Source organism: Rutilus rutilus, assembly GCF_951802725.1.
Source record: "Rutilus rutilus genome assembly, chromosome: 1".
Lineage (NCBI taxonomy): Eukaryota > Metazoa > Chordata > Actinopteri > Cypriniformes > Leuciscidae > Rutilus > Rutilus rutilus.
The window spans coordinates 23,539,056-23,562,588 of record NC_140209.1 but is presented as its reverse complement, the minus strand read 5'-3'; the positions used below and the strand labels follow the sequence as shown (position 1 = coordinate 23,562,588).

Here is a 23,533-nt window from a genome sequence, read left to right as displayed (position 1 = left end):
CGCCATCCGTGACAGAACACCGAACCTAAGCAGTATTTTTTGTCGCGTTTTTCCCTGTCACTCCTCCCTGTCACCACGGACATTCCTGCTGTTGGCCGGTTATGCCTGGAGCAGAGATTAGATTATATTATATTAGATTAGATTAGATTAGATTAGATTAGATTAGAAAATTTAACTGATTTGCCACCATTGCACATTACAAAAAACACAAATATACAATTACACATTAAAAACAACCACAGTCAATAACTACAAAGAATTACACAACTTCATTAAAACCCATTCTCACACCAGTAATTTTTTGGAGTTGGTGTCCCAAACTCACTATCCAGACAGCTCGCTTTGCGTGTTTTACATCTCAAACCTCAGCAAGCGGTCAAAGGCACACCTGTCAGGAAAGTTGAGTGCTGGTCAACAACGACTCGCCGTTCACCATCTGCCCCGCGGAGGACGACACCAGCCCCACTCCAGACTCCGACCAAGAGCCCAGTCAGCCGTCACCCTGTCCGATGGAGCTACAGCAGAATTCCACCGGGGACAACGAGCCAGTACATCAAGCCCTGCCCCGGAGCATGAGCCCATGGACACCTCTGATTTTTCCGCCGCTCTGAATGAGTTAAACCTGGACTCTTTTTTGGGGATTTGTGTGCCCTGTGTAAACTTACTGTTTCCCTGCTGGTTCGGCCCAGCCTTGAATCTCCTGTCTCCCCGCTGATTTTGCCCAGCCTTGAATCTCCTGTGTCCCCGCTGATTTTGCCCAGTCTTGAATCTCCTGTGTCCCCACTGATTCTGCCCAGCCTTGAATCTCCTGTGTCCCTGCTGATTTTGCCCAGCCTTGAATCTCCTGTGTCCCCACTGATTCTGCCCAGCCTTGAATCTCCTGTGTCCCCGCTGATTTTGCCCAGCCTTGAATCTCCTGTGTCCCCACTGATTCTGCCCAGCCTTGAATCTCCTGTGTCCCCGCTGATTCTGCCCAGATTTGAATCTCCTGTGTCCTCGCTGATTCTGCCCAGCCTTGAATCTTCTGTGTCCCCACTGATTCTGCCCAGCCTTGAATCTCCTATGTCCCCGCTGATTCTGCCCAGATTTGAATCTCCTGTGTCCTCGCTGATTCTGCCCAGCCTTGAATCTCCTGTGTCCCCACTGATTCTGCCCAGCCTTGAATCTCCTGTGTCCCCGCTGATTCCGCCCAGCCTTGAATCTCCTATGTCCCCGCTGATTCTGCCCAGATTTGAATCTTCTGTGTCCCCGCTGATTCTGCCCAGCCTTGAATCTCCTGTGTCCCCACTGATTCTGCCCAGCCTTGAATCTTCTGTGTCCCCACTGATTCTGCCCAGCCTTGAATCTCCTATGTCCCCGCTGATTCTGCCCAGATTTGAATCTCCTGTGTCCTCGCTGATTCTGCCCAGCCTTGAATCTCCTGTGTCCCCACTGATTCTGCCCAGCCTTGAATCTCCTGTGTCCCCACTGATTCTGCCCAGCCTTGAATCTCCTGTGTCCCTGCTGATTCCGCCCAACTTAGAACTTCCTGTGTTTCCAGAGTTCCAGCCCAGCCTCCTTCTCCTCTACCAAAGCCATCTTGTTCACCAGCCTTTCCTCGGCTGATCCCTGTCAGTCCCCTGTAGTACAGTGGATTTACTGAGTCTTCCAGTCCCAGCTCCGCCTCCAGCCACAGAGCCCCGGACTCCACCCCAGTCCTCCGACCCATTGGCTCCACTTGCCTCAATGCTCCCTCAGCTCCACCTTGGCCCATCATCCCACCAGTTCTACCAGGCTCCCCCATCCCCTCATCTCCACCTTGGTAAGTGCCCCCCTGGTTCCACCCGAGGCCTCCTGGCTTCTGGCTGCACCTCTGCCCTCCATCCCTGTGACTCCACTGGGCTCTGCCTTCCCTCCTGCTACGCCATTGTCATCGGTCCTCCGGCTCCATCACGATCTTCCGGGTCCCCGCCTCTGCCTGAGTACCAAGAGCTGTCAGTTCCACCTTGGCCCCTCCAAACCTGCATTGTCACATTGTGATCCGGGTCTCGCAAGAGATCGCATCCCTAGTCCCTCAGTGGTCCCTCCTCCAAGGCCTCCACCATGGCTCCTACCTTCTGCAACTCCATCTTGGCTGTGGCATTGGTCCCTATAGGGCTGCTACTGCTCCTGGCTCACCCCGGCTCCTCCCTCCTTCCCGCCACTCCCCCATGGACTGTTTACCTGCCCTGACTGTTTTTGCCCCTCTTCCATTGTCCTCCTCCATAGCCCCCGCTCTACCTCCTCAGTTGGACCTTGTACGGCCCACCTTTCCAGAGGGGGGCGCACTGTCTGGGTTCTGTTCTGTTCTATGTGTTTTGAATCTGTTTTCCCTGTGCCTGACATTTGACCCAGTTTTCCAGTGGATCTGATTAATGATTCCGTTCACCTGTTCTATTTATTATCTCATTAGTTCCCCTTATTATTTAAGCCCAGTGTTCCCTGTGTTGTCCCATTGTTCGATGACGTCAAGGTTATGTGGTTGTGTTTCCTCGTTATTCTCCTGTATTCGTTGGACTGTTGGATCAAAGACTATTTTGTCTGAATCTTCATCTTCATGCACTTGTTTATAGCAGCCACACGTGACACCAGCCAACGTTTAAAATTAAAAAGTTGCCAGCCACCATCAGCGTTTTTTATCCTTTTCACAAAACTTTCATGGCCCCCAAATCAACATTTTTAACAAAAAGCTGAGAAAATTAGATTTTCTACTACAAAGTTCATAAACGATAAAAGCATTGCTTATGCACGTTGTAGTTTCTTTTCGTTTTTCGTCTGTGTTTTGATCAGGAGATTCAGTACTCTGTCAGAAGATGCGTAATAGCGCCCGCTATAGGCTACCGTATAACAGTGAAAACACGTAAAGCCTGGAAATTCCGTTTCACGTTACATCACATTACAGAAGTAAAATGGGTTTTATGTTGTTCACCTCTTTCTTTCTAGCTTTGAAAAGTGCATGCTTTCTCATTTAATAAAGAAATGTAAAATTTGCATATTTAAAAATATAGAATTTGATGATTTAATGATTATTGATTTAATTATATAATTTATCATAAATAAAATTCTATATATCATTTTTCCATATGAGTTTGAGTTGATGTAAAGTTTATAATTAATCAAATCATAAAAATATGTAAAACTACAAATTATTTAAATAAATAAAACATTTCAATCTTTTTTTTTTCTTCTTTTTTTTTTACCTCCTACTAATAACTACTACTAACTATATATATATATATATATATATATATATATATATATATATATATATATATCTGGTGTTTGTCTTCAGTATAGGACGCTGTTTGTCTTCAACACGTCTCTGAACGTCACGGATGTGAATCACACGAAACCTGAACTGCACTGGGACGGATCACGGCTGCCCAGCGACAAACCCGCTCACGGTAACCGGCTCGTATTAGTTTATAAAGCGTCATTTGACAGATGACATCACGCTAGCATGTGTTTCTCAGGTATGCAGATTCAGAACATCGTCATGATTGTCCTCGGGCTCAGTGTGGTGATCGCCACGGCCATCGCTTTCCTCTTGTACAGGTACAATAAGATTTTTGCGACTTTTTACAATTCTGTATAACTCAATTCTGTTTTTTATTTTTTTTTTGTAGTTTTTTTTTTTTTTTTTTTACATAAACTAACAATTAAAAAAGGTAATTGCGATTTATTTTATTCCTATAATTCCCTCACAATTTTGTGTTTAGCCAATAGTTTTTGGTTTACAGTCGTAAACATAATTTTCTACATTCCATGGCGGAAATGAACTTCCATAAGAATGAGAATGTAACTAGAAAATGAAACAAATCATGTTCGTGGCTGTATACCAAAGATTATTGGCTATTTATTTGAACGTGTCCCATCTAGATTTCCAGTTTAAAAAGGAAATACGTCACAAAAAGAGTTACAATTGTCGCCATCTTAAAAGAAATCAAAGCCTATTTTAGGTCCATTTAGATATTTATTTGTTAAGATGAGATTTTTTAGTGGCAAACATTAAAGGGAAAGTTCACCCAAAAATGACCATGATTTACTCACCCTGAAGCCATCCTACTTATATGACATTCTTCTTTCAGACGAATACAATCGAAGTTTTATAATAAAATGTCCTGGCTCTTCCAACCCTTATAATGGGAGTCAATGGGTATATGTTTTTGGAAGTCCGTCGAGAGCCTATCCATCCGTGATGAAAGTGCTCCACATGGCTCATGGGAGCCAGAAGCTATTTATTTTAGTTGATCTGAGCCGTTTGGGACACTTTTATGATGAATATCATGCACTTGAATGGAGTAGTATGGACCCCATTCACTGCCATTATAAAGCTTGGAAGAGCCAGGACATTTTATAATATACTGTACTTCCGATTGCATTCGTCTGAAAGAAGAATGTCATATACACCTAGGATGGCTTCAGCGTGAGTAAATCGTGGGCTAATTTTCATTTTTCGGTGAACTATCCCTTTAAGAAATGTGGATGTTTTACTTTTGAGTTTGTTTGTAATTCTCATTAAGTTGATTCCCTGTCTCATTACTGTCATATACTTATGAATATACAATTTTTTTTTATATACAGTATGTATATATATATATTTATAGAGAGAGAGAGAGAGAGAGAAAGAGAGAGAGAGCGCAATTATTTTTACAACAATTATGCTGATTTAAATAGAGAAAATGCATTCAATGCAGTCAATTCGCTTTTTATCATCTCATGAACCTACAAAGTAAACTATAAAATCTAAATTTAATTTAGAAATAAATCCAATAAAAAAAACACCTACTAAAACCATATATTTTATATTTAATGTGTTGACCTGTAAATGTCCTAATCATGAACATGAATAATATGTACAGAATGTGTGCAATATACATGTTTATAAATAAAAATATAAATAAAAAATATAAACCACAAATATATAAAATGAAAAAAGAAAAAAAATACAGAATCAGTATTTTTATCACATTACAGTAAGAAAAATATATGATTTAATTGCATATTATTATTATGAAAATAATGCAAAAAATTACCCAATGCACCAAATCTTAAACAAATCTTAAACTCTGGCTGGAGTTTCTCCAGCGTGATTTATTGATCAAATCAATCAGATACTGTATCTCTCAGGAAGAAGACAACTGTGAGTTGATGCGTTCAGACAGCATGTGACAGCTTTTTTGTTTATTTGTTTATTTATAGAGAAATGTCTCATATGTTTGTGTTTTCAGGCAGAACAGGCGAGTGCGTATCAATCAGAAGAAATGGTCTCACATCAACCCGTCGGCCATCACGCCGCTGGACAACAAAGAGAGAAACAACTTCAGTCTGAGAGTAAAACCGTCCTTCTGTCTGTCGTTACGCGTGTAGATGATCTGTCTTCCTCTGAGTGTGTGACGCTGTCTGTGTGTTTGTGTGTGTTGTAGATCGATGAGGATAAGAAGGGTGACAACAGCGTCGAGATACAACACAAAGGTCGATATGACAAAAAGGTCTGTGTGTCCCGTCACACGTGTGTGTGTGTATTGAGTGTATATTGAGTGTGTTATGAAAGTTTACGTGTGTGTGTGTGTGTGTTTCTGCAGCCCGTCTTTCTGAAGGAGCTGAGAAACACTGATGGAAGCTTCTCTGAGGATCAGCGAATCGAGCTCAACTCTGTAAAAACCTATTCATCTCATGAAACCTGTCAAAATCTTCATTTAATTTTTTTTTTTTTTTCAATAATGGAATGCGGAAAAAAAAGGATATATTATTTATTTAGTATGTATTCAGCATGATACACATTGTTTGCAGTGATTTAAATGTATACTGATTTGAATAAAAATAAATTACTGCATTACAGTAACAAGAATCTAATTAGAATTAGAGAAAAAGAACATCCTGAAAGTGTAATGAAAATTACAGAACAATGCAAACAAAATTTTATTTGTTTTAAAAACAAGCTTCATTTGTACATGTAATTTCTTTACATAATATATACAATTTCTTTAAAATTATCATGGTACTTAAATAAATAATAATTATGCTAATTCATATAAGAATATAAATTACTGCGCTAGAATACTGAATAATGATTATTAATTGAGTAATGAGTAATACTTATTTTTGTTCATATATTGAATTACATTTTATTTTAATATTTTCTGTTCTAGGTTTAGTTTTAGTGATTGTTTTGTGTTTTTGTCATTTTTATCAGTTTTCTTGGTAGCACTTTATTTTACAGTGTCCTTGTCACATGTGTTACGTCATGTACACTGTAAAAAAGAATACGCTATATCTACTATACTATATAAAACTGTGGCAACAGATTACAAGCAATATTATTAATTAAATTTAACAAATTAGAATTGAGTAATAATGAATCAAATTAATTTCTTAAAAGTTAACCATTTAAAATGAGTAAAAATTTACAACAATTATTTTTTTAAACACAAATATCTGAATAACAGACAGACGTCAAAGATGAATTAAGAACTCTTTATTTTTTATTGCCAACATTGAAGACACATGATGTTAACAAGCAGAATCACTGAAGGAGAAAAACAGAATTTTAAGTCACCATTATGGTGATCAGTGTTTGTTTTAGTTGGGCTCTTGACCCTTAAATCATTAACTTTAGATTTTGTTTGGCTGCTGTAACTGAGTTATAACAGCCAGATGAACAAAGAGAAAAGGTGATCTGATGGTGTTGGTTGTGTTTTAACATAATCATTATTTCACAATCATTTGACCTGAATCACTGAACTCATATACAGTAGAGCCCAATTTCTGAGTTAGGTTTACTTCATTAATTATTGTTTAATTATTATTATTATTATCATTATCATTGTACTTATAGTAACAACAGTAAATTATGCATAATTACATGCAACCAACCCTCAACCTAATCCTAACCCTATGTATTTGCTTAATATTACTCAGTACTTAAATGTATAATTACAGTGTAACAATGACACCTTCAAATAAAGTGTAACCATTTTTTAAAAATATATCTGTAAAATTGATTTTTTTCTTTCTCTGTGAAGGTGAAATGTGTCGAACATGTTTCTGTGAGACTGACCTGGTTATTGTGTGTTCTCTCTCTCTTTCTGTCAGTTGTTGCGTATCGATTACTATAACCTGACCAAGTTCTATGGGACGGTGAAGTTCGACTGTGGCGTGTTCGGGGTGTTTGAGTTCTGCGAGAGAGGATCACTGCGGGTAAAAGCGCCTCACACTCATAAATCACAGGACAAACAATCCCATCATCATCATCACATGACTCTTGTGTGTGTGTTTGTTCCGTCAGTGTGTGCTGAACGATAATATCTCGTATCCCGACAAGAGCTTTATGGATCTGGAGTTCAAGATCTCCGTCATGTACGACATCGCAAAGGTGAGTGTGTGTGTATGTGTGTGTGTGAGAGGGTTTTTCATTATGTACACACACAGTAGACGCCATTTTTTTACTGCTCGGTCTATTAAAATGTACTTGTACACTCGTTGATGGTTTTATGATGGATCACAGATGGAAACATAAACCTCCTCACGTCATGAATGACATCTGCTGGAAACACAAGTGTAGATCTGTGTGTGTGTGTGTGTGTGTGTGAGAGAGAGTGTGTGTGTGTGTAAACAAGAGTGCAGATCTGAGCTGAATGGCCTAGAAAGGTCACGCATGTCATTTCTGTTTCGAGACATACCGTTATATACTGTATATATGTATATATACTGTATATATAACAAAAAACTAAAAGACATTTTCATTACCTGAAATACAATAAACATGAACTAAAATATGCTATATATAATATATGCTATTTAGAGTGAAAATCAGTGTGAGCGTCTCAAAGTTCTGTATAAGGAATCAGTATTTTAAATTTTAAGAAATATATTAATGATTATAGGAAGTATAATCAAAGTTTGGAATCAGTCGTTATTTTTGTGCTTCTGTTTTGACCTTTGCACTCTGCTGACATCATTACGTGTGTGTGGCATCAGGGCATGTCGTACCTGCACTCCAGTAACGTCGGCGTTCACGGCCGGCTGAAATCCACCAACTGTGTGGTGGACAATCGCATGGTGGTGAAGATCACAGACTTCGGCTGCAACACCATCCTCACGCCCGGGAAAGGTCCGCCACATCACTTCCTGTTCCTCTACTGACACAATACACATGCATATAACAATATACAGTCACATTAAAGAGGACCTATTCTGCTTTTTTCACATGTTCATTTTTCTTTAGTGTGTAATGTTGCTGTTTGAGCATGAAAAAGCTTTGAGTTATTCTCTGTATCAGTGTCAGTGTTTCTGAACTCCCTGAAACGCCTCCATTGTAGTCTTGAGTTTCTTCCGGGAACGAACACGTCACAATATTCCTCATTTAAATAATTAATATGCAGAATAAAGGGGCGGGGCCTGATTGAGTTAGTTAGTGGTGAATTAAACTGGCGGTTATGGTAATTAGGTGCGGCACATTTCCTGAACACATTCGAAGCGCTCGACCAATCACACCACACCGATCCAGCTGACCAATCAGAGCACAGTGTGCTTTTCAGAAGGAGGGCCTTCATAGAGACAGGAACTAAACAGAGCGTTACGGACGGACAGGGAAGAGAGGAGCTGCAACAATTGAGAATTTGGGGAAAATATTCAACATTCAAGCAGAAAACCTGTTCTAGTAGAGCTAAAAACAACATCAAGACCATGTAAAAGGGCAGAATATGGGCTCTTAACATAAAGCTGCTGACAGTTTGTGGAGTGTCAGTTTAACATTCAGAGTCTCTATAAGTCATTGAAAACATGTCAAGAAAATAACTAAAGTGTTTTTCTGTGTCAGACCTGTGGACGGCGCCGGAGCACATGCGTGTTCAGGGAATCTCTCAGAAGGGCGACGTCTACAGTTTTGCAATCATCTCGCAGGAGATCATCCTGAGGAAGAGCCCGTTTCACACCAGCTGCTGCTCCGATACGGCAGGTACAAACACACATCAGAGAGAGTTAGATTATCTCATACATGTGGAGAATAAATATTGTGCATTTAGCAGAGGCTTGTTTGCAAAGCGACTTCATTTGTAGTTTGTGCGTTCCCTGGGAATCGAACCCATGACTGTCGTGTTGTTCTAGTTAAAAAAGCTTATAATAATAAGTAATAAGTATTTTATTACATATATATATATACATACATATAATATTTTACATATATTAATTAAGTAGAGTACTTCATTAAGTACAGAGATTTAAATATACTTATTTTTATTAAAATATTTAAATTAGTTCATATATAATAAACTAATAAAATTAATAAACGTTTAAACTAATAAATTGTTAAACTTAAAATCTCAGGGTGACTTCAAGAAAATATTTTAGGTCAAAGGGGTTTGGCTAATTAAAACATTTGGGAATCCCTGATCTAAAGGATAATATTTGATGAGCTCGTCTGATCTAAAAAAACACATCTGTTTCTCACTCTTTCTTTCTCTGTGTGCTGTTCGTCTTATTTCTTCTAGAGAAAATCTATCGCGTTCAGTGTCCGCGGGGCCCGAACGTCTTCCGACCGGATCTGAGTTTTGAGTCTGTTGGAGAAACTGAAGCAGAGGTACCCTTACCAGAGACTGTACAGTACATACTACTACTACTACTACTACAAAAAAAAAAACAGTTCACTTGTGTTACTAAGAATGGGAGACACTGAAACACCCAAATATTGCAGCTCTAGCAAAGGAAGCCCCGCCTTCTAAATAAAACAGCCAACCGTGTCACTGCGGCTGTTGTTCGAAGCACCGGTTACTATGGCAACAGTTTGTTTTTGTTCTTCGCTTAGGGGAAAAAAGTTTGAAAAATACTCCGACGCCGTCCACACTGCTTACAGCGACGTCTAGATGAAAATATATTAACAAAAAATCTCAATAACAAAATAAAGTAAATTAAATTAAATTCACATTTATTTGTATAAGCGCTTTTCACAATACACATTGTTTCAAAGCAGCTTTACAGAAAATGCATGATCCATCTTTCAATTAAGAGTGATATGTTATCAGAGGTGACTGTCTAAGTTATGTATTTCAGAAATGTACATATACAAAATCACAGTTAGCTAAAAATGTATTCATTTAAACACAACTAAATAAACACAAAATGACAGCGGTAAGAAAACAGCAGTTAAGAAAGCATCTGATCATTGCGATGTGGATATGTTTGTACCAGCTCTTTATACAATAGATTGCTTTAAAGCAGCAGTATTAATTTACTTAATTATATACTTAATAATATTATTATCATATTTAATAATAGTATTAAATATGAAAAAACTGTCAGTGTCTCTTTCGATTAGAATTACAAGCTCATTTTCTACTATAAAGCAGCTCTCCAGTATGTTCATGTTTTTACTCACGTCTGACCTCGATGGACTGAACAGAAGAAAAGAACAGAAAAGATTTACACCTCAAAGAAGGCGGAGCCTCAGAGCCACACCCTCCTATTACATCATCACCACTGACCAATGGGAGTTTAAAGGCGCTTACCAGCCGGAGCAAACTTTTCTGGAAAGTTCAATTAGGCAAATTGTTTCGAACTCCTCAAACTAAGTGCAAAATAAAATTGTTTTGGCCTGATTTTGTTTGAAATGACGTCACACCAGCTTGAAGTATCCAAGCTTGTAGGACTGCATGCGCGTATTGGCTGGACGAGGTTAAAATGAAAGTTTTTAAGGCTATTTGTGTGCAAGAAACAACATTTATGAAATAGTTCATGTCCGATTTTATTGCTGATTTGAACTATGTTGTTGAAATGTGAAATATAGGTGTATTTAAATGTAAACAGCACTTATTTTTGTAGCTGTTCGTGCTGATCAAGAGCTGCTGGGAGGAGGATGCAGAGAAGCGTCCGGACTTCAAGCGGATCGAGGGCGCTCTGGGGAAGATCTTCAGGTGCGTGAGTGACGCCGCTCGCGTTTCACCCGAGTCGTGAGCACATACTGACGTGCTGGTGTGTGTTTCTACAGTAACTTTCATAACCAGGCCAACGCCAGCTACATGGACAACTTGATCCGCCGGCTGCAGATGTACTCCAGGAACCTGGAGCACCTGGTGGAGGAGAGAACGGCCCTGTACAAGGCCGAGAGAGACCGAGCCGATCAGCTCAACTTCATGCTGCTGCCGGGGTCAGACACACACACACACACACACACACACACACACACACACACTTCATGTACAGCTAACTCCCACTGAGAACACCCTAGCAACTGCTTAGCAACACCCTTGCAACCACCCAGAAGATCCTTGCAACTGCCTAGCAACACATTAGCAATCATCCAGGATATTCTAGCAACTGCCTAGCAATCACAAAGCAATGTCATATCAAAGTCAAAGAGATGCCCTAGTAACTGCCTAGCAACACCCCAGTAACCACCCAGAACCCCCTAGCAACTGCCCAGCAACCACATACTGATGCCGTAGGAACTGCCTAGCAACATGCTAGCTTCCACACAGGACATCCTAACAAATACGTAGCAATCACATAGCGTTGTCCTAGCAATTGCCTTGTAACACCCTAGCAACGACCCATGACACACTAGCAACTGCCTAGTGCCTAGCTAAAAAATAGCAATGTCCTAACAACTCCCCAGCAACCTCATAGCAATGTCCTAGAAACTGCCAAGAAACTACATAGAAATACCCTAGCAACCACATAGCAATGCCCTAGCAAAGTCATAGCAATGCCCTAGTAACTGCCTAGCAACCACATAGCTATGCCCTAGCAGCTACTTAGGACTCTCTAGCTAACACATAGCAGCTGGGCGAGCAGCAGAAGTGACCCTGACGTGATAAAGCGTCTGAAACCCCAGTGTGTGTGTTCTGAGCATCAGACTGTCTCTCACACAGGCCGGTGGTGCGCTCTCTGAAGGAGACGGGTCGCGTGGAGCCCGAGCTGTACGACGAGGTCACCATCTACTTCAGCGACATCGTGGGCTTCACCACCCTCTGCCACCACAGCACGCCCATGGAGGTGGTGGACATGCTCAACGACATCTACAAGAACTTCGACAGCATCCTCGACCACCACGACGTCTACAAGGTGCTCTGAGGGAACGTCTAGCAGACAGTCAACCACTTTTAATGATTTATTATTTAAAAAAATATACAGTCTAACCAAAATTTATTCAGACACCTTCAACATTTCTCACATTATCACAGTTAATTTCGCTACAGTTTAGAAAATGGTAATAAAATATGACAAGAACTCTTATCCAATCAATTGATCCTTCTGTTAGACTGTCTCACACATGTATTATGTTGAATATCTGTCAGCTGTTAAATTTAACTACACAATTAGAAAATACCAATTTAGCTCAACAAATTACCAAACAAATGCTTAATTTTGTTCAGTCTGTGGTGTAAAAAGGTTGCATTTATTAATATGCAACCATAAAAACATGGTCCGGTCAAAGTGTCTGCATAATTTTTGGTCCCAATTTTTTTTTAATTTTACTGGTAGTCACTTTATGAAGAATCTTTAGGTATAATATTTCACAGTTTACTTTATTTTGCTATCCTCACTAACATTAATGAACTATAGTGTCCTGCACCCACTAGCAAAAAAATATAAAAACTCTAATCTGGTGTCTGAATCATTTTTGGTTTGACTGTATATTTGAATGATTTAAAAAAAATATTTTTGTTTTAATATAATAATAAAAAATAAAAAAACCTGAAGGGCAGAATGTGATTAAATATTCGTGTTCAGGTGGAGACCATCGGTGACGCATACATGGTGGCGTCCGGACTGCCGAAACGCAACGGGAACAGGCACGCGGTGGACATCTGTCTCATGGCTCTGGACATCCTGGAGTTCATGGGGACGTTCCAGCTCAGACACCTGCCGGGAATCCCACTGTGGATCCGTATCGGGATACATTCAGGTACAGACACACCGGAAGAAGAAAACTGAGATGATGTTATTCGGGAAACTTACTAGAAATCATTCCTGCAACGACTTGTGGCAGCGACACCTACTGGTCAAAATGCATAAATCAGCCAAAAAATCATTCAAATATCAAGTTCTGTCCATTTGGATGTCGAGCTCAGCCATTTCTGCTATTTTAAACCAATTTGCAAATCTTATCTTATACATTTTGTTAAATAGACACATGATTATAATGCACGGTTAGTGTAATAACTAACTTACTCTTACTAGCCGTGTGTGTGTGTGTTTGTGTAGGTCCATGTGCAGCAGGTGTGGTGGGTAATAAGATGCCACGTTACTGTCTATTTGGAGATACGGTCAACACGGCGTCACGTATGGAGTCTACGGGCCTGCGTAAGACACAAACACACACATTCACATATACTCACATACAAAAACATACTCTTCAGTGAAGCAGCTGATGTGTTTTCCAGCTCTGAGGATTCATGTGAGCGAGCCGACCATCCAAATCCTGCACCGAACCGACTGTCAGTTTGAGTGCGAGCGCAGAGGAGAAACACACCTGAAGGTGAGGAGAGATGTCAGCCAATCACAGGCTCTTATTTAATCTTCTAGCCAATGGAAGGCTCTCATTTCAGCTTCTGTCTAATCGCTGGCTTTTATTTCAGATTCTGTCCAATCACAGGCTCTTATTTCAGCTCCCGTCCAATCGCAGGCTCTTATTTCAGCTTCTGTCTAATCGCTGGCTTTTATTTCAGATTCTGTCCAATCATAGGCTCTTATTTCAGCTCCCGTCCAATCGCAGGCTCTTATTTCAGCTTCTGTCTAATCGCTGGCTTTTATTTCAGATTCTCTCCAATCACAGGCTCTAATTTCAGCTCCCGTCCAATCGCAGGCTCTTATTTCAGCTTCTGTCTAATCGCTGGCTTTTATTTCAGATTCTGTCCAATCATAGGCTCTTATTTCAGCTCCCGTCCAATCGCAGGTTCTTATTTCAGCTTCTGTCTAATCGCTGGCTTTTATTTCAGATTCTGTCCAATCACAGGCTCTTATTTCAGCTCCCGTCCAATCGCAGGCTCTTATTTCAGCTTCTGTCTAATCGCTGGCTTTTATTTCAGATTCTCTCCAATCACAGGCTCTAATTTCATCTTCAGACCAATCACAGGCTCTTATTTCATCTCCTGTCCAATCGCAGGCTCTTATTTCATCTCCCGTCCAATCGCAGGCTCTTATTTCAGCTTCCGTCCAATCGCAGGCTCTTATTTCAAGTTCCAGCCAATTGTAGACTGTTGAAGAAGAGTTCACAGTCACAGCAGAGACTCACAATGTGTGTGTGTGTGTGTGTGTGTGTTTCAGGGTAAAGGGAAGGAGATGACTTACTGGTTGACTGGAGTCACCGGGCAGAAATACAACCTGCCGACACCACCAACAGCGTAAGACCACCAACACTTTTGTCCTGTAATAATAAAATACTCACCAGAAAGACATTTACACATGCAGAATGATCAGAATGACATATGGCCACAATTCACAGCAACTTCAGTTGGGAGTGTGATGTTGCTTTTATACAACAGTTCAGTAAACAAGACGTCAAGTTACTTACATTTCACCACTAAATGTAAACTACAAAATAATTGTCTTTTTGTAGTTAAACTGTATATTCTACCCTCTATTAGACTCATGTTAGATGTATAAACCTGAAGAAAAACTTTCAAGTCAGATTTATTTTTAAAGTGCCTTTCACAAAATATATTGTAGTGTTTAAAAAGATTGAACTTACTGTATCTAATATTTCATTCTATAAAATAATGTTTTGTTTTTGAAAACTCCTGCTGTTTAAGATCATCAACATCACTGATGCTCACACACACACGTTGAATCTTTCTGTGTGTGTCTTTTGATCCGCAGTGAGAACTTCCAGCGTCTGCAACAGGATCTGGCCGAGAGGATCGTCTCCACGCTGGAAACACGCGGGAACGAGCGGCGGAAAACACTCTCTACACGCCAGCGGCGAACACACACACACACTCACAGCAGCGACGGCCAGCCCGAATACCTGCACCTGACCGACCCCACAACACACCTGTAGAGAACGCACACACACACACTCACACACACACTCACAGCAGCGACTGCCAGCCCGAATACCTGCACCTGACCGACCCCACAACACACCTGTAGAGAACACACACACACACACACCTGTATGTATTTAACTATATGAAGTGTTGCTCATTGTGTTTCAGTGTTCATAAAAACCCCATTGATTTATTCAATCATTAAATCATTCTGAAACGGTTGATTTTAAAATGAATGATGTATGTAATGTACAATATGACTTCATAATTGTTTCTTACTCATATAGACAATAAGAGAACAAACTGTGTTTTATTTAGATGATTTTATTAACCAAACTTGCTTATTAATAAACAAACAGAGGGGGGAAAACCATACGTCTTTTTGTATGCATTTAGCAGACACTACAACTTACACTAGAGGAACATAAGCAATGAGTCACAGAGCCAAATAAATGTTTATGAACAAATATGACTCTCATCAGTGTGCTGGAAATCTCCCAAAACATACACAGATGAAAATATTCATCTTTTAAAAAAGTGACGATGAATCGGTTCTCTGAAGCCTGACAAGACCTTACAGCTGCACACATGAGCTGAGATCCAGGTTTGATTTCATGTGTTTTACTGTTTTGCAGTTTGATGTGAACATGAATACAAACTGGATCATATCAAGAGCAGAACTGGTAGGTTGGATGATTTTCACATTATTTACTATCAGAATGAGTTCTGCTGTTCCTCGTCAGACTTCAACAGGTTGTCCAGTTTTGGCGGTGACGAGGGCGGAGTCTCCCAGTTCTGTGGCAGGAAGTGGAAGTCCGTGCTCCGCCCACCCGTTGCACAGGCCCCGCCCACAGGCCCCCGCACTGACTGGCACTTCCTGTGTCTGGCCGTTGAGATGCAGCCAGTGGGCTTCCTCTTCCTGTTCAACCGCTGTCGTTGTGTGAGGTGTAGTGTCCTTTTCACCTGCTGGACAGAAAAACAACACTGACTAGTGAGTGAGTTAGAACAAACAGCTGATTTATACTGTGGCCACTAATGCTAACTAGATTTCCCCAAGAAAAGTCCTCACTATTACAATACTTGAGTGTTGTGGTTGCTGGGGTGTTGCTATGCAGGTCTAAAGTGTTCCGAGTGGTTTTCGGTGTGTTGTCATGTAGTTCCAATGTGTTCCGAGTGTTTTTTAATGTGTTGAAATGCATTTCTAAAGTGTTCAGAGTGGTTTTTAGTGTGTTGTCATGAAGTTCCAATGTGTTCTGGGTGTTTTTTTTAGTGTTGCTATGCTGGTCTAAAGTGTTCCGAGTGGTTTTTAGTGTTGCTATGCAGGTCTAAAGTGTTCAGAGTGTTTTTTAGTGTTGCTATGCTGTTCTAAAGTGTTCCGAATTATTTTTAGTGTTGCTATGCTGTTCTAAAGTGTTCCGAAATATTTTTAGTGCTGCTATGCAGTTCTAAAGTGTTCTGAGTGGTTTTTTAGTGTTGCTATGCAGGTCTAAAGTGTTCCGAGTGGTTTTCGGTGTGTTGTCATGTAGTTCCAATGTGTTCCGAGTGTTTTTTAATGTGTTGAAATGCATTTCTAAAGTGTTCAGAGTGGTTTTTAGTGTGTTGTTATGCAGTTCTAAAGTGTTCCGAGTGGTTTTTAGTGTTGCTATGCAGGTCTAAAGTGTTCCGAGTGGTTTTCGGTGTGTTGTCATGTAGTTCCAATGTGTTCCAAGTGTTTTTTAATGTGTTGAAATGCATTTCTAAAGTGTTCCGAGTGGTTTTCAGTGTGTTGTTATGCAGTTCTAAAGTGTTCAGAGTGGTTTTTAGTGTTGCTATGCAGGTCTAAAGTGTTCCGAGTGGTTTTCGGTGTGTTGTCATGTAGTTCCAATGTGTTCCGAGTGTTTTTTAATGTGTTGAAATGCATTTCTAAAGTGTTCAGAGTGGTTTTTAGTGTGTTGTCATGAAGTTCCAATGTGTTCTGGGTGTTTTTTTTAGTTTTGCTATGCTGGTCTAAAGTGTTCCGAGTGGTTTTTAGTGTTGCTATGCAGGTCTAAAGTGTTCAGAGTGTTTTTTAGTGTTGCTATGCTGTTCTAAAGTGTTCCGAATTATTTTTAGTGTTGCTATGCTGTTCTAAAGTGTTCCGAAATATTTTTAGTGCTGCTATGCAGTTCTAAAGTGTTCTGAGTGGTTTTTTAGTGTTGCTATGCAGGTCTAAAGTGTTCCGAGTGGTTTTCGGTGTGTTGTCATGTAGTTCCAATGTGTTCCGAGTGTTTTTTAATGTGTTGAAATGCATTTCTAAAGTGTTCAGAGTGGTTTTTAGTGTGTTGTTATGCAGTTCTAAAGTGTTCCGAGTGGTTTTTAGTGTTGCTATGCAGGTCTAAAGTGTTCCGAGTGGTTTTCGGTGTGTTGTCATGTAGTTCCAATGTGTTCCAAGTGTTTTTTAATGTGTTGAAATGCATTTCTAAAGTGTTCCGAGTGGTTTTCAGTGTGTTGTTATGCAGTTCTAAAGTGTTCAGAGTGGTTTTTAGTGTTGCTATGCAGGTCTAAAGTGTTCCGAGTGGTTTTCGGTGTGTTGTCATGTAGTTCCAATGTGTTCCGAGTGTTTTTTAATGTGTTGAAATGCATTTCTAAAGTGTTCCGAGTGTTTTTTAGTGTGTTGTCATGCAGTTCTAAAGTGTTCTGAGTGTTTTTTTTTGTGTTGCTATGCAGTTCTAAAGTGTTCCGAGTGTTTTTTTAATGTGTTGTCATGCAGTTTTAATGTGTTCTGAGTGTTTTTTAATGTGTTGAAATGCAGTTCTAAAGTGTTCAGAGTGGTTTTTAATGTGTTGTCATGCAGTTCTAAAGTGTTCTGGGTGTTTTTTTAGTGTTGCTATGCAGTTCTAAAGTGTTCCGAGTGTTTTTTAATGTGTTGAAATGCATTTCTAAAGTGTTCCGAGTGGTTTTTAGTGTTGCTATGCAGGTCTAAAGTGTTCCGAGTGTTTTTCGGTGTGTTGTCATGTAGTTCCAATGTGTTCCGAGTGTTTTTTAATGTGTTGAAATGCATTTCTAAAGTGTTCAGAGTGGTTTTTAGTGTGTTGTCATGCAGTTCCAATGTGTTCAGAGTGGTTTTTAGTGTTGCTAAGCAGTTCTAAAGTGTTCCGAGTGGTTTTTTGTCATCCAGTTCTAAAGTGTTCTGAGTTTTTTTTTTGCGTGTTGCCATTCAGTTCTAAAGTGTTCAGAATGTTTTTTTAATGTGTGCTGCTATGCAGTTGTTAAGGTGTGTTCTAGTGTTACAGGTTTCATCAGCACTAGTAATAGTGTTGTGACTAAGTAAACAGTACTAAAAGTGGAATATTTGTCATCTTTCAGTGTTATTTCTCAGAGGGATAAAGGTTTGCATAACACTCAGACAGGTTCTGTTTCACAGGGTTAAACTGCTGTGTTCTTATGAATCATGGTGCATTATGATTCAGAAAACACAACAGATTTCACACCTGATCTCACTGATGACGGTGTGCTCTGAGATCACACAAAACACATTTTCGTGTTTTAAGCAGGGACGTAAGGTTGGCCTTGACACGATGGAGCGACACATAACAGAGAATATAAGTGATCTGACAGGAACTGCATCAGATGAGAGGTCGAGACTAAGACGAAAGGCATTCTACAGTTGTGATTCACTCATATTCGCCCTCAGCACTGAATCATTATAATCACATATAAACACTGAACTCTTTGACCCTCTCGCACGAGTCTGAAAATGCTGGGGTTAAATTTAGCTCACGGGTGTCGTTGGGTTCTTCCGCTGGTTTAAGAGTTGCGTTCTGCGTCCTGAGGTAACGGATGCATGCGTGTGTGTGATGAAGACGTGAGACATGGGACAGTCCCTGAAGACCCCTCATCACCCTCCTGACCCCACGAGAGGAACAGAAACTCACTGAAGTGTGCGCGTGAGGTTTCATTGGGTAGAAACTCCTTTATTGGACCTCTTGGGCCGTTCACACAGAACACACTTTTGCATTCCATCGTGCTGCTTTTCCATTGTTTTTATACATCTTTTTTTATTTTAACCTCTTTTAACTTGAGAGCTGCGTTTTTAGAGCGCCTTGTCAACCATTAACTGCTAACTAAGTGCTGTTTGCGTGTTGGTCAAAAATGACTGGATGTTTTACATTTTTTATTTTAATGAAATGATTGTAGGCCCTACTATATTTTATTTTGATAATGGTTTTTATTTAATATTTTGTATTTTTAGGGGATGTGATGGTACTAAAATCAAATTTATGCAGTAGTTATAATCCATTTTTTGGGCAATTCCATGCAAAACTGTCACATCCATAATACCAACACAATGCCATGGTATTTAGTTGGCGTTATGGATGTGACAGTTTTGCGCGGAATTGCCCTATTCCCTTTTTGAGCATAGACCTGAAAATGACATTTCTAGCTCAAACTTGTAAATCTTGAATGCTTTGGAGGCAGACTGAAGTTTTGTCTCTTTGTAAAGACGACAACTCGCAGATTATTGCTAAAGTGAAAAAGACTTTTTTTTTATTTTTATTTATGCAATGAAAAATGCACAAAGATACAATTTCACGAATGCCATATCTAAACAAGTTTAGGTTGATATCTCAAAAAATTTGCTTTCAGTGAGATTTTGTTTGCGTGCAGTACCAAACGCTTGCACTAAATGAAATTCGTCAATTCATTTATTTCCAATGCGCTCATTTTTAATTGTGAACAATAAAAGCATGACTATTGTTTTCAGGACCATTTAATGTTTTTTGAATCATGTCAACATTTTTTTTGTGTGTGTGTGTTCACACAGCAAGTGCCAAAACCTTTACCAAGTTTCGTACCATTCAGATAAAGTAACAAATAAATAAATTAAAAACATTTCGGTCAAAAATAACCAAAGTGCAGCAGAGGGTTAAAGACATCCGTCTAGCGCTTTTACATATAAAAACATCAACAACAAAAAAAAGTATCGCAGTGGAATGGAAAAATCGAACTTGAAGGTTGGTTCATAAGTATTTGACTGAATTCAAAAGCCATCATTCAGAATGATTCACTTCAAATCGTAGTTAAACGGTATTAGATTTGAAAACAAAGGATGGATGTTTTATTACTTATTTTATCAGCATATTGCACTCTTTGGTGTTTTAAAAATAGCCTTTATGTTAAGTTGAGGTCATACATAAACCTTGCAGAATCTACAAAATGTTAATCATTTAGAAAAGAAGAGGGATCATAAAATGCATGTTTTTTTTTATGTAGCCTAGTACATAAAAAAAAACAAAAAAAAAAAACCATGCATTTTATGATCCCTCTTCTTGTTCACGAATTGGTACTGCGCACAAACAAAATAACACTGAAAGCACATTTTTGAGATATAAACCTCAAATTTGGAACAAAGCTTGTTTAAATATGGCATTCATAAAATTGTGTCTTTGCACATTTTTCATAACAATAAATATAAAATTTTATACTTTTTTCTCGTTCACTTTTTTAAAAACTTTTTTCACTTTAAAATTCAGCCTGCGCTCCAAAGCATTCAAGATTTACGAGTTTAAGCAGGAAATTTCATTTTCAGGTCTGTGCTCAAAAAGTGAATAAATGGATAATAACCACTGTTTGTTTCTTAAGAGACCAACTAATGGAAACACTGATCAGTGTTATGGTGACTTCAAATGAAACACAGAGTTAAACCTTTGTGAATTCTCAATAAAAACTTTTGTAGATGTTGTGGAGTTGTTTAATACTCCTCTGCTGAGATCTTCAGATATTTAATGTCTTCTTTTATCTTCAGTTGATTTAATCTAAGACTGTGTCTGGAAGTCAGTTGTAGTTCTTGTTCAATTCAGCTGTTATTTCTCTTTGAAGTCGGATGGATTCTGATTGGCTGTCAGTGTTTCAATCGTTCATCAGCTGCAGAAGTCAGTTATATAGTTGTTGTTGTGAATGGGACTTTAGTACCTGTGTTCTGTGAGGTCCTGGTGTGACGTTTGTAGATGATGAACCAGAGGAGCAGCACAAGAACCGAGCCGCTGGCGAGCAGCCCGACACAGATCCACACGCCAGGGCTGATGGCGAGCCAGGACTGATGCTGACCCGGACCCGGACCTCTGGTGCTCAACACGGGTGGAGGAACCGCTACACACACACACACACACACACACACACACACACACACACATCTCAACATCCACGAGCAGCCAAGAAGAAGATTATACAGCAGCAGATTCACTCACCTGACGTCAGTCCCAGGGATTCAAGAGAGATGCATTGTCTGAGCAGAGAATCCCAGCGAAGCCCAGAAGGACATAATCTCTTCTCCATCACTGCTGATATAAAACTGAGAAGAACAGAGAGATCATGAGAGGTGAAGGATAGCAGCGCAGCGACGTTTCACTTCTTCATTTGAGATGTCGGAGAGAATGAATCACTGATCGAGTCTCTAGAGACAAAAAGACCAGCAGAAGAGAGAGACGGAGAGAAACGAGAGGAAACCCAACTTTATTTTTAACCACATGTTGTTTTCTGAAGTTCTTCATAACATACTAAACTAAACATTTTATAAAAAGTGTGGCTCCAAAAAGTATCTGTTCACCTTTAAATGTCTGAATTTGATTCGTCAGATCAAGTGTCAAGTGTCTTAGCCTCAAAATTACTGTAGGAGATTAAAAAGTCATTATTATGGGATAAAATGACAATGAAATAGTCAAAATATGAGATAAAAGTCAAGACTGACAATGTCTTATGATATAAAAAGTTGAGATTATGAGAAAAGGGCCAAATTGAGACATGAAAAAGTCAAAATTATGAGATAAAAAGGTAAAAAAAGGACAAAATGCCAAATATGCAAGTTAAAATTGTAAAGTCTAAATTGATATAAAATGACAAGGATGTCATTTGACAAGTCAAAATATAAAAGAATAGTCAAAATTGACAAAATGTCTTAATTATGGTATAAAAAGTTGAGATCATGAGAAAATGGACAAAATGTCAATTATGAAATGTCACACTTATGACCATTCAAAACTGACCTAAAATGACAATGATGAAATTGTAAATTTTGTCATCATTTCTACCATTTTGTAACCTTTTCTAAAGTTTTTACCTTTTATTTCACAGCTATAACATTTTTGTCAATTTTTACTTTTTTCTCATATTTTGACTGTCAAACAAGTCAAACCTATAAAAAAATGCGAAATTATGCCATAAAAAGACAAAATGATCTTCATCTTAAGAACTAAATCTGTTTTAGCAGACAAATGCCTGTCTGTTTTGATTGTAAATTGTTTGTGCATCTTTGCTATACATGATACTTGATGTAATATTTTGTATCTCATATAATGACATTCATAAGACTTTTTACGTATTCAAATATTGCGTGTTCACTACTGTGTGGTCTAGTTGCTAATAGTTCACTTAAAAATGTACATTTTCTCATTTTCCTGATTTTCTTCTGCATAACAATTTATGTTAGGGTAACAACTTTGGACCCCATTGACTTTCATTGTGTGGGTAAAAAGAGGCCTTTTTCAAAATATTGTGTTCCACCCTTGCGTGTGTAAAACTGTTCAGCCTTTAAAACACACATGGACATCAAAGTTTAACTTGAGTTTTCGATTTCCTCACCACAAAAACACACATTTTCCTTTTGCCTTTAATGTTAAAAAAACGAGAGAGAGAGAGAGAGAGAGAGAGAGAGAGAGAGAGAGAGAGAGAGAGAGAGAGAGAGAGAGAGAGAGAGAGAGAGAGAGAGAGAGAGAGAGAGAGAGAGAGAGAATTTGATCTAATTCATCCAGCGGGTCGCGACTTAAACATATTAGAAATAAGACAAAACAAGACTTTCAAATAAGCTAAAACTACTATTAAATCTAATTTAATTAAATATACGATTTAATTCATTCCCTCAAGAACTATCAATTTTATTTCAGAACCAGGATTCACATGGTCTTGGAGAACCTGGATATATGAGGGAATATCAAAAGTGTGATGATTTTTAGACCTGGAAAAGCCATGGAAAATAAATATAATATTTCAATAAAAAAAAAAAAAATCAAGGAAATTAATAAAATCATTAAGAATCAAAGATATTAATGAAATCTTTTTTTCTTCTTTTTTTTTTTTTAAACCATGCAAATAAAATCTTTAAAAAGTCTTGGAAATAAATAATACCTTTAAAAAATAGGAAGGAAATCAAGAAAATTGACAACTGGAATCTTCAAGAATCAATGAAATATGGAAATCATAATCTTTAAAAATCATTGAAAAATGTAAAATTCATGGAAGTTTATAGAACGAATTTTTCTTGTCATGTCGAGCTCTGAAGATTTTATCGGTATTTTATATATTTGATCATTTTTTAATAATTTTTTTTTTTATCATTCAGTTAAATTGATTTTAATCAATTTGATTCAATTTTATCATCAAAAATCATGAATGACTGTAAAAGTTACTTGTCGCAACGAGTGTGAATCCTGAAAAACATGCAGTTCTCGAAACTTATGAAATTACAGAAATTGTATCATTTTAATAAATTGCCACTATTAGTTTCTGTAAATTAA

At 38.7% G+C, this 23,533-nt stretch overlaps 2 protein-coding genes across 3 annotated transcripts in view; one reads left to right on the top strand and one right to left on the bottom strand.

The window, feature by feature from the left end:
• gucy2ca (guanylate cyclase 2Ca) overlaps positions 1-15,375 on the top strand; it is a 37,688-nt gene extending 22,313 nt beyond the window's left edge. Inside the window, exons 10-27 of the mRNA XM_084386878.1 lie at positions 3,311-3,422; positions 3,492-3,573; positions 5,250-5,352; positions 5,445-5,510; positions 5,604-5,675; positions 7,114-7,218; positions 7,307-7,393; positions 7,999-8,131; positions 8,840-8,977; positions 9,510-9,598; positions 10,837-10,928; positions 11,003-11,161; positions 11,886-12,078; positions 12,748-12,922; positions 13,222-13,320; positions 13,401-13,495; positions 14,284-14,360; positions 14,836-15,375. Of these exons, the coding sequence (XP_084243004.1) occupies positions 3,311-3,422; positions 3,492-3,573; positions 5,250-5,352; positions 5,445-5,510; positions 5,604-5,675; positions 7,114-7,218; positions 7,307-7,393; positions 7,999-8,131; positions 8,840-8,977; positions 9,510-9,598; positions 10,837-10,928; positions 11,003-11,161; positions 11,886-12,078; positions 12,748-12,922; positions 13,222-13,320; positions 13,401-13,495; positions 14,284-14,360; positions 14,836-15,016 (2,058 nt within the window). The 3' untranslated portion in view covers positions 15,017-15,375. The remainder of the gene's footprint in view (positions 1-3,310; positions 3,423-3,491; positions 3,574-5,249; positions 5,353-5,444; positions 5,511-5,603; positions 5,676-7,113; positions 7,219-7,306; positions 7,394-7,998; positions 8,132-8,839; positions 8,978-9,509; positions 9,599-10,836; positions 10,929-11,002; positions 11,162-11,885; positions 12,079-12,747; positions 12,923-13,221; positions 13,321-13,400; positions 13,496-14,283; positions 14,361-14,835) is intronic.
• Positions 15,310-22,454, bottom strand: LOC311277096 (uncharacterized protein). 2 transcript variants are annotated; one of them, XM_084387261.1, is made up of 3 exons: positions 21,212-22,454; positions 20,937-21,113; positions 15,310-15,968 (listed from the first exon to the last, which is right to left on the bottom strand). In XM_084387261.1, exons 1-3 carry the CDS (start codon positions 21,297-21,299, stop codon positions 15,745-15,747), a joined length of 489 nt encoding a protein of 162 aa, XP_084243387.1. In that variant the 5' UTR covers positions 21,300-22,454; the 3' UTR covers positions 15,310-15,744. The 2 variants fall into 2 exon arrangements, with proteins under 2 accessions (XP_084243387.1, XP_084243386.1); XM_084387260.1 differs by having other exon boundaries at positions 15,310-15,971; positions 21,212-21,729.
• Between the last annotated feature and the right edge of the window lie 1,079 nt (positions 22,455-23,533).

Excerpts from the sequence above, each read along its gene's own strand:
- LOC311277096 (XM_084387260.1), bottom strand. The coding sequence starts at position 21,299 with ATGGAGAAGAGATTATGTCCTTCTGGGCTTCGCTGGGATTCTCTGCTC. Across the intron at positions 21,114-21,211 it reads ATCCCTGGGACTGACGTCAG|CGGTTCCTCCACCCGTGTTG; the intron begins GTGAGTGAATCT and ends GTGTGTGTGTAG. Across the intron at positions 15,972-20,936 it reads CAGGACCTCACAGAACACAG|CAGGTGAAAAGGACACTACA; the intron begins GTACTAAAGTCC and ends TTTTCTGTCCAG.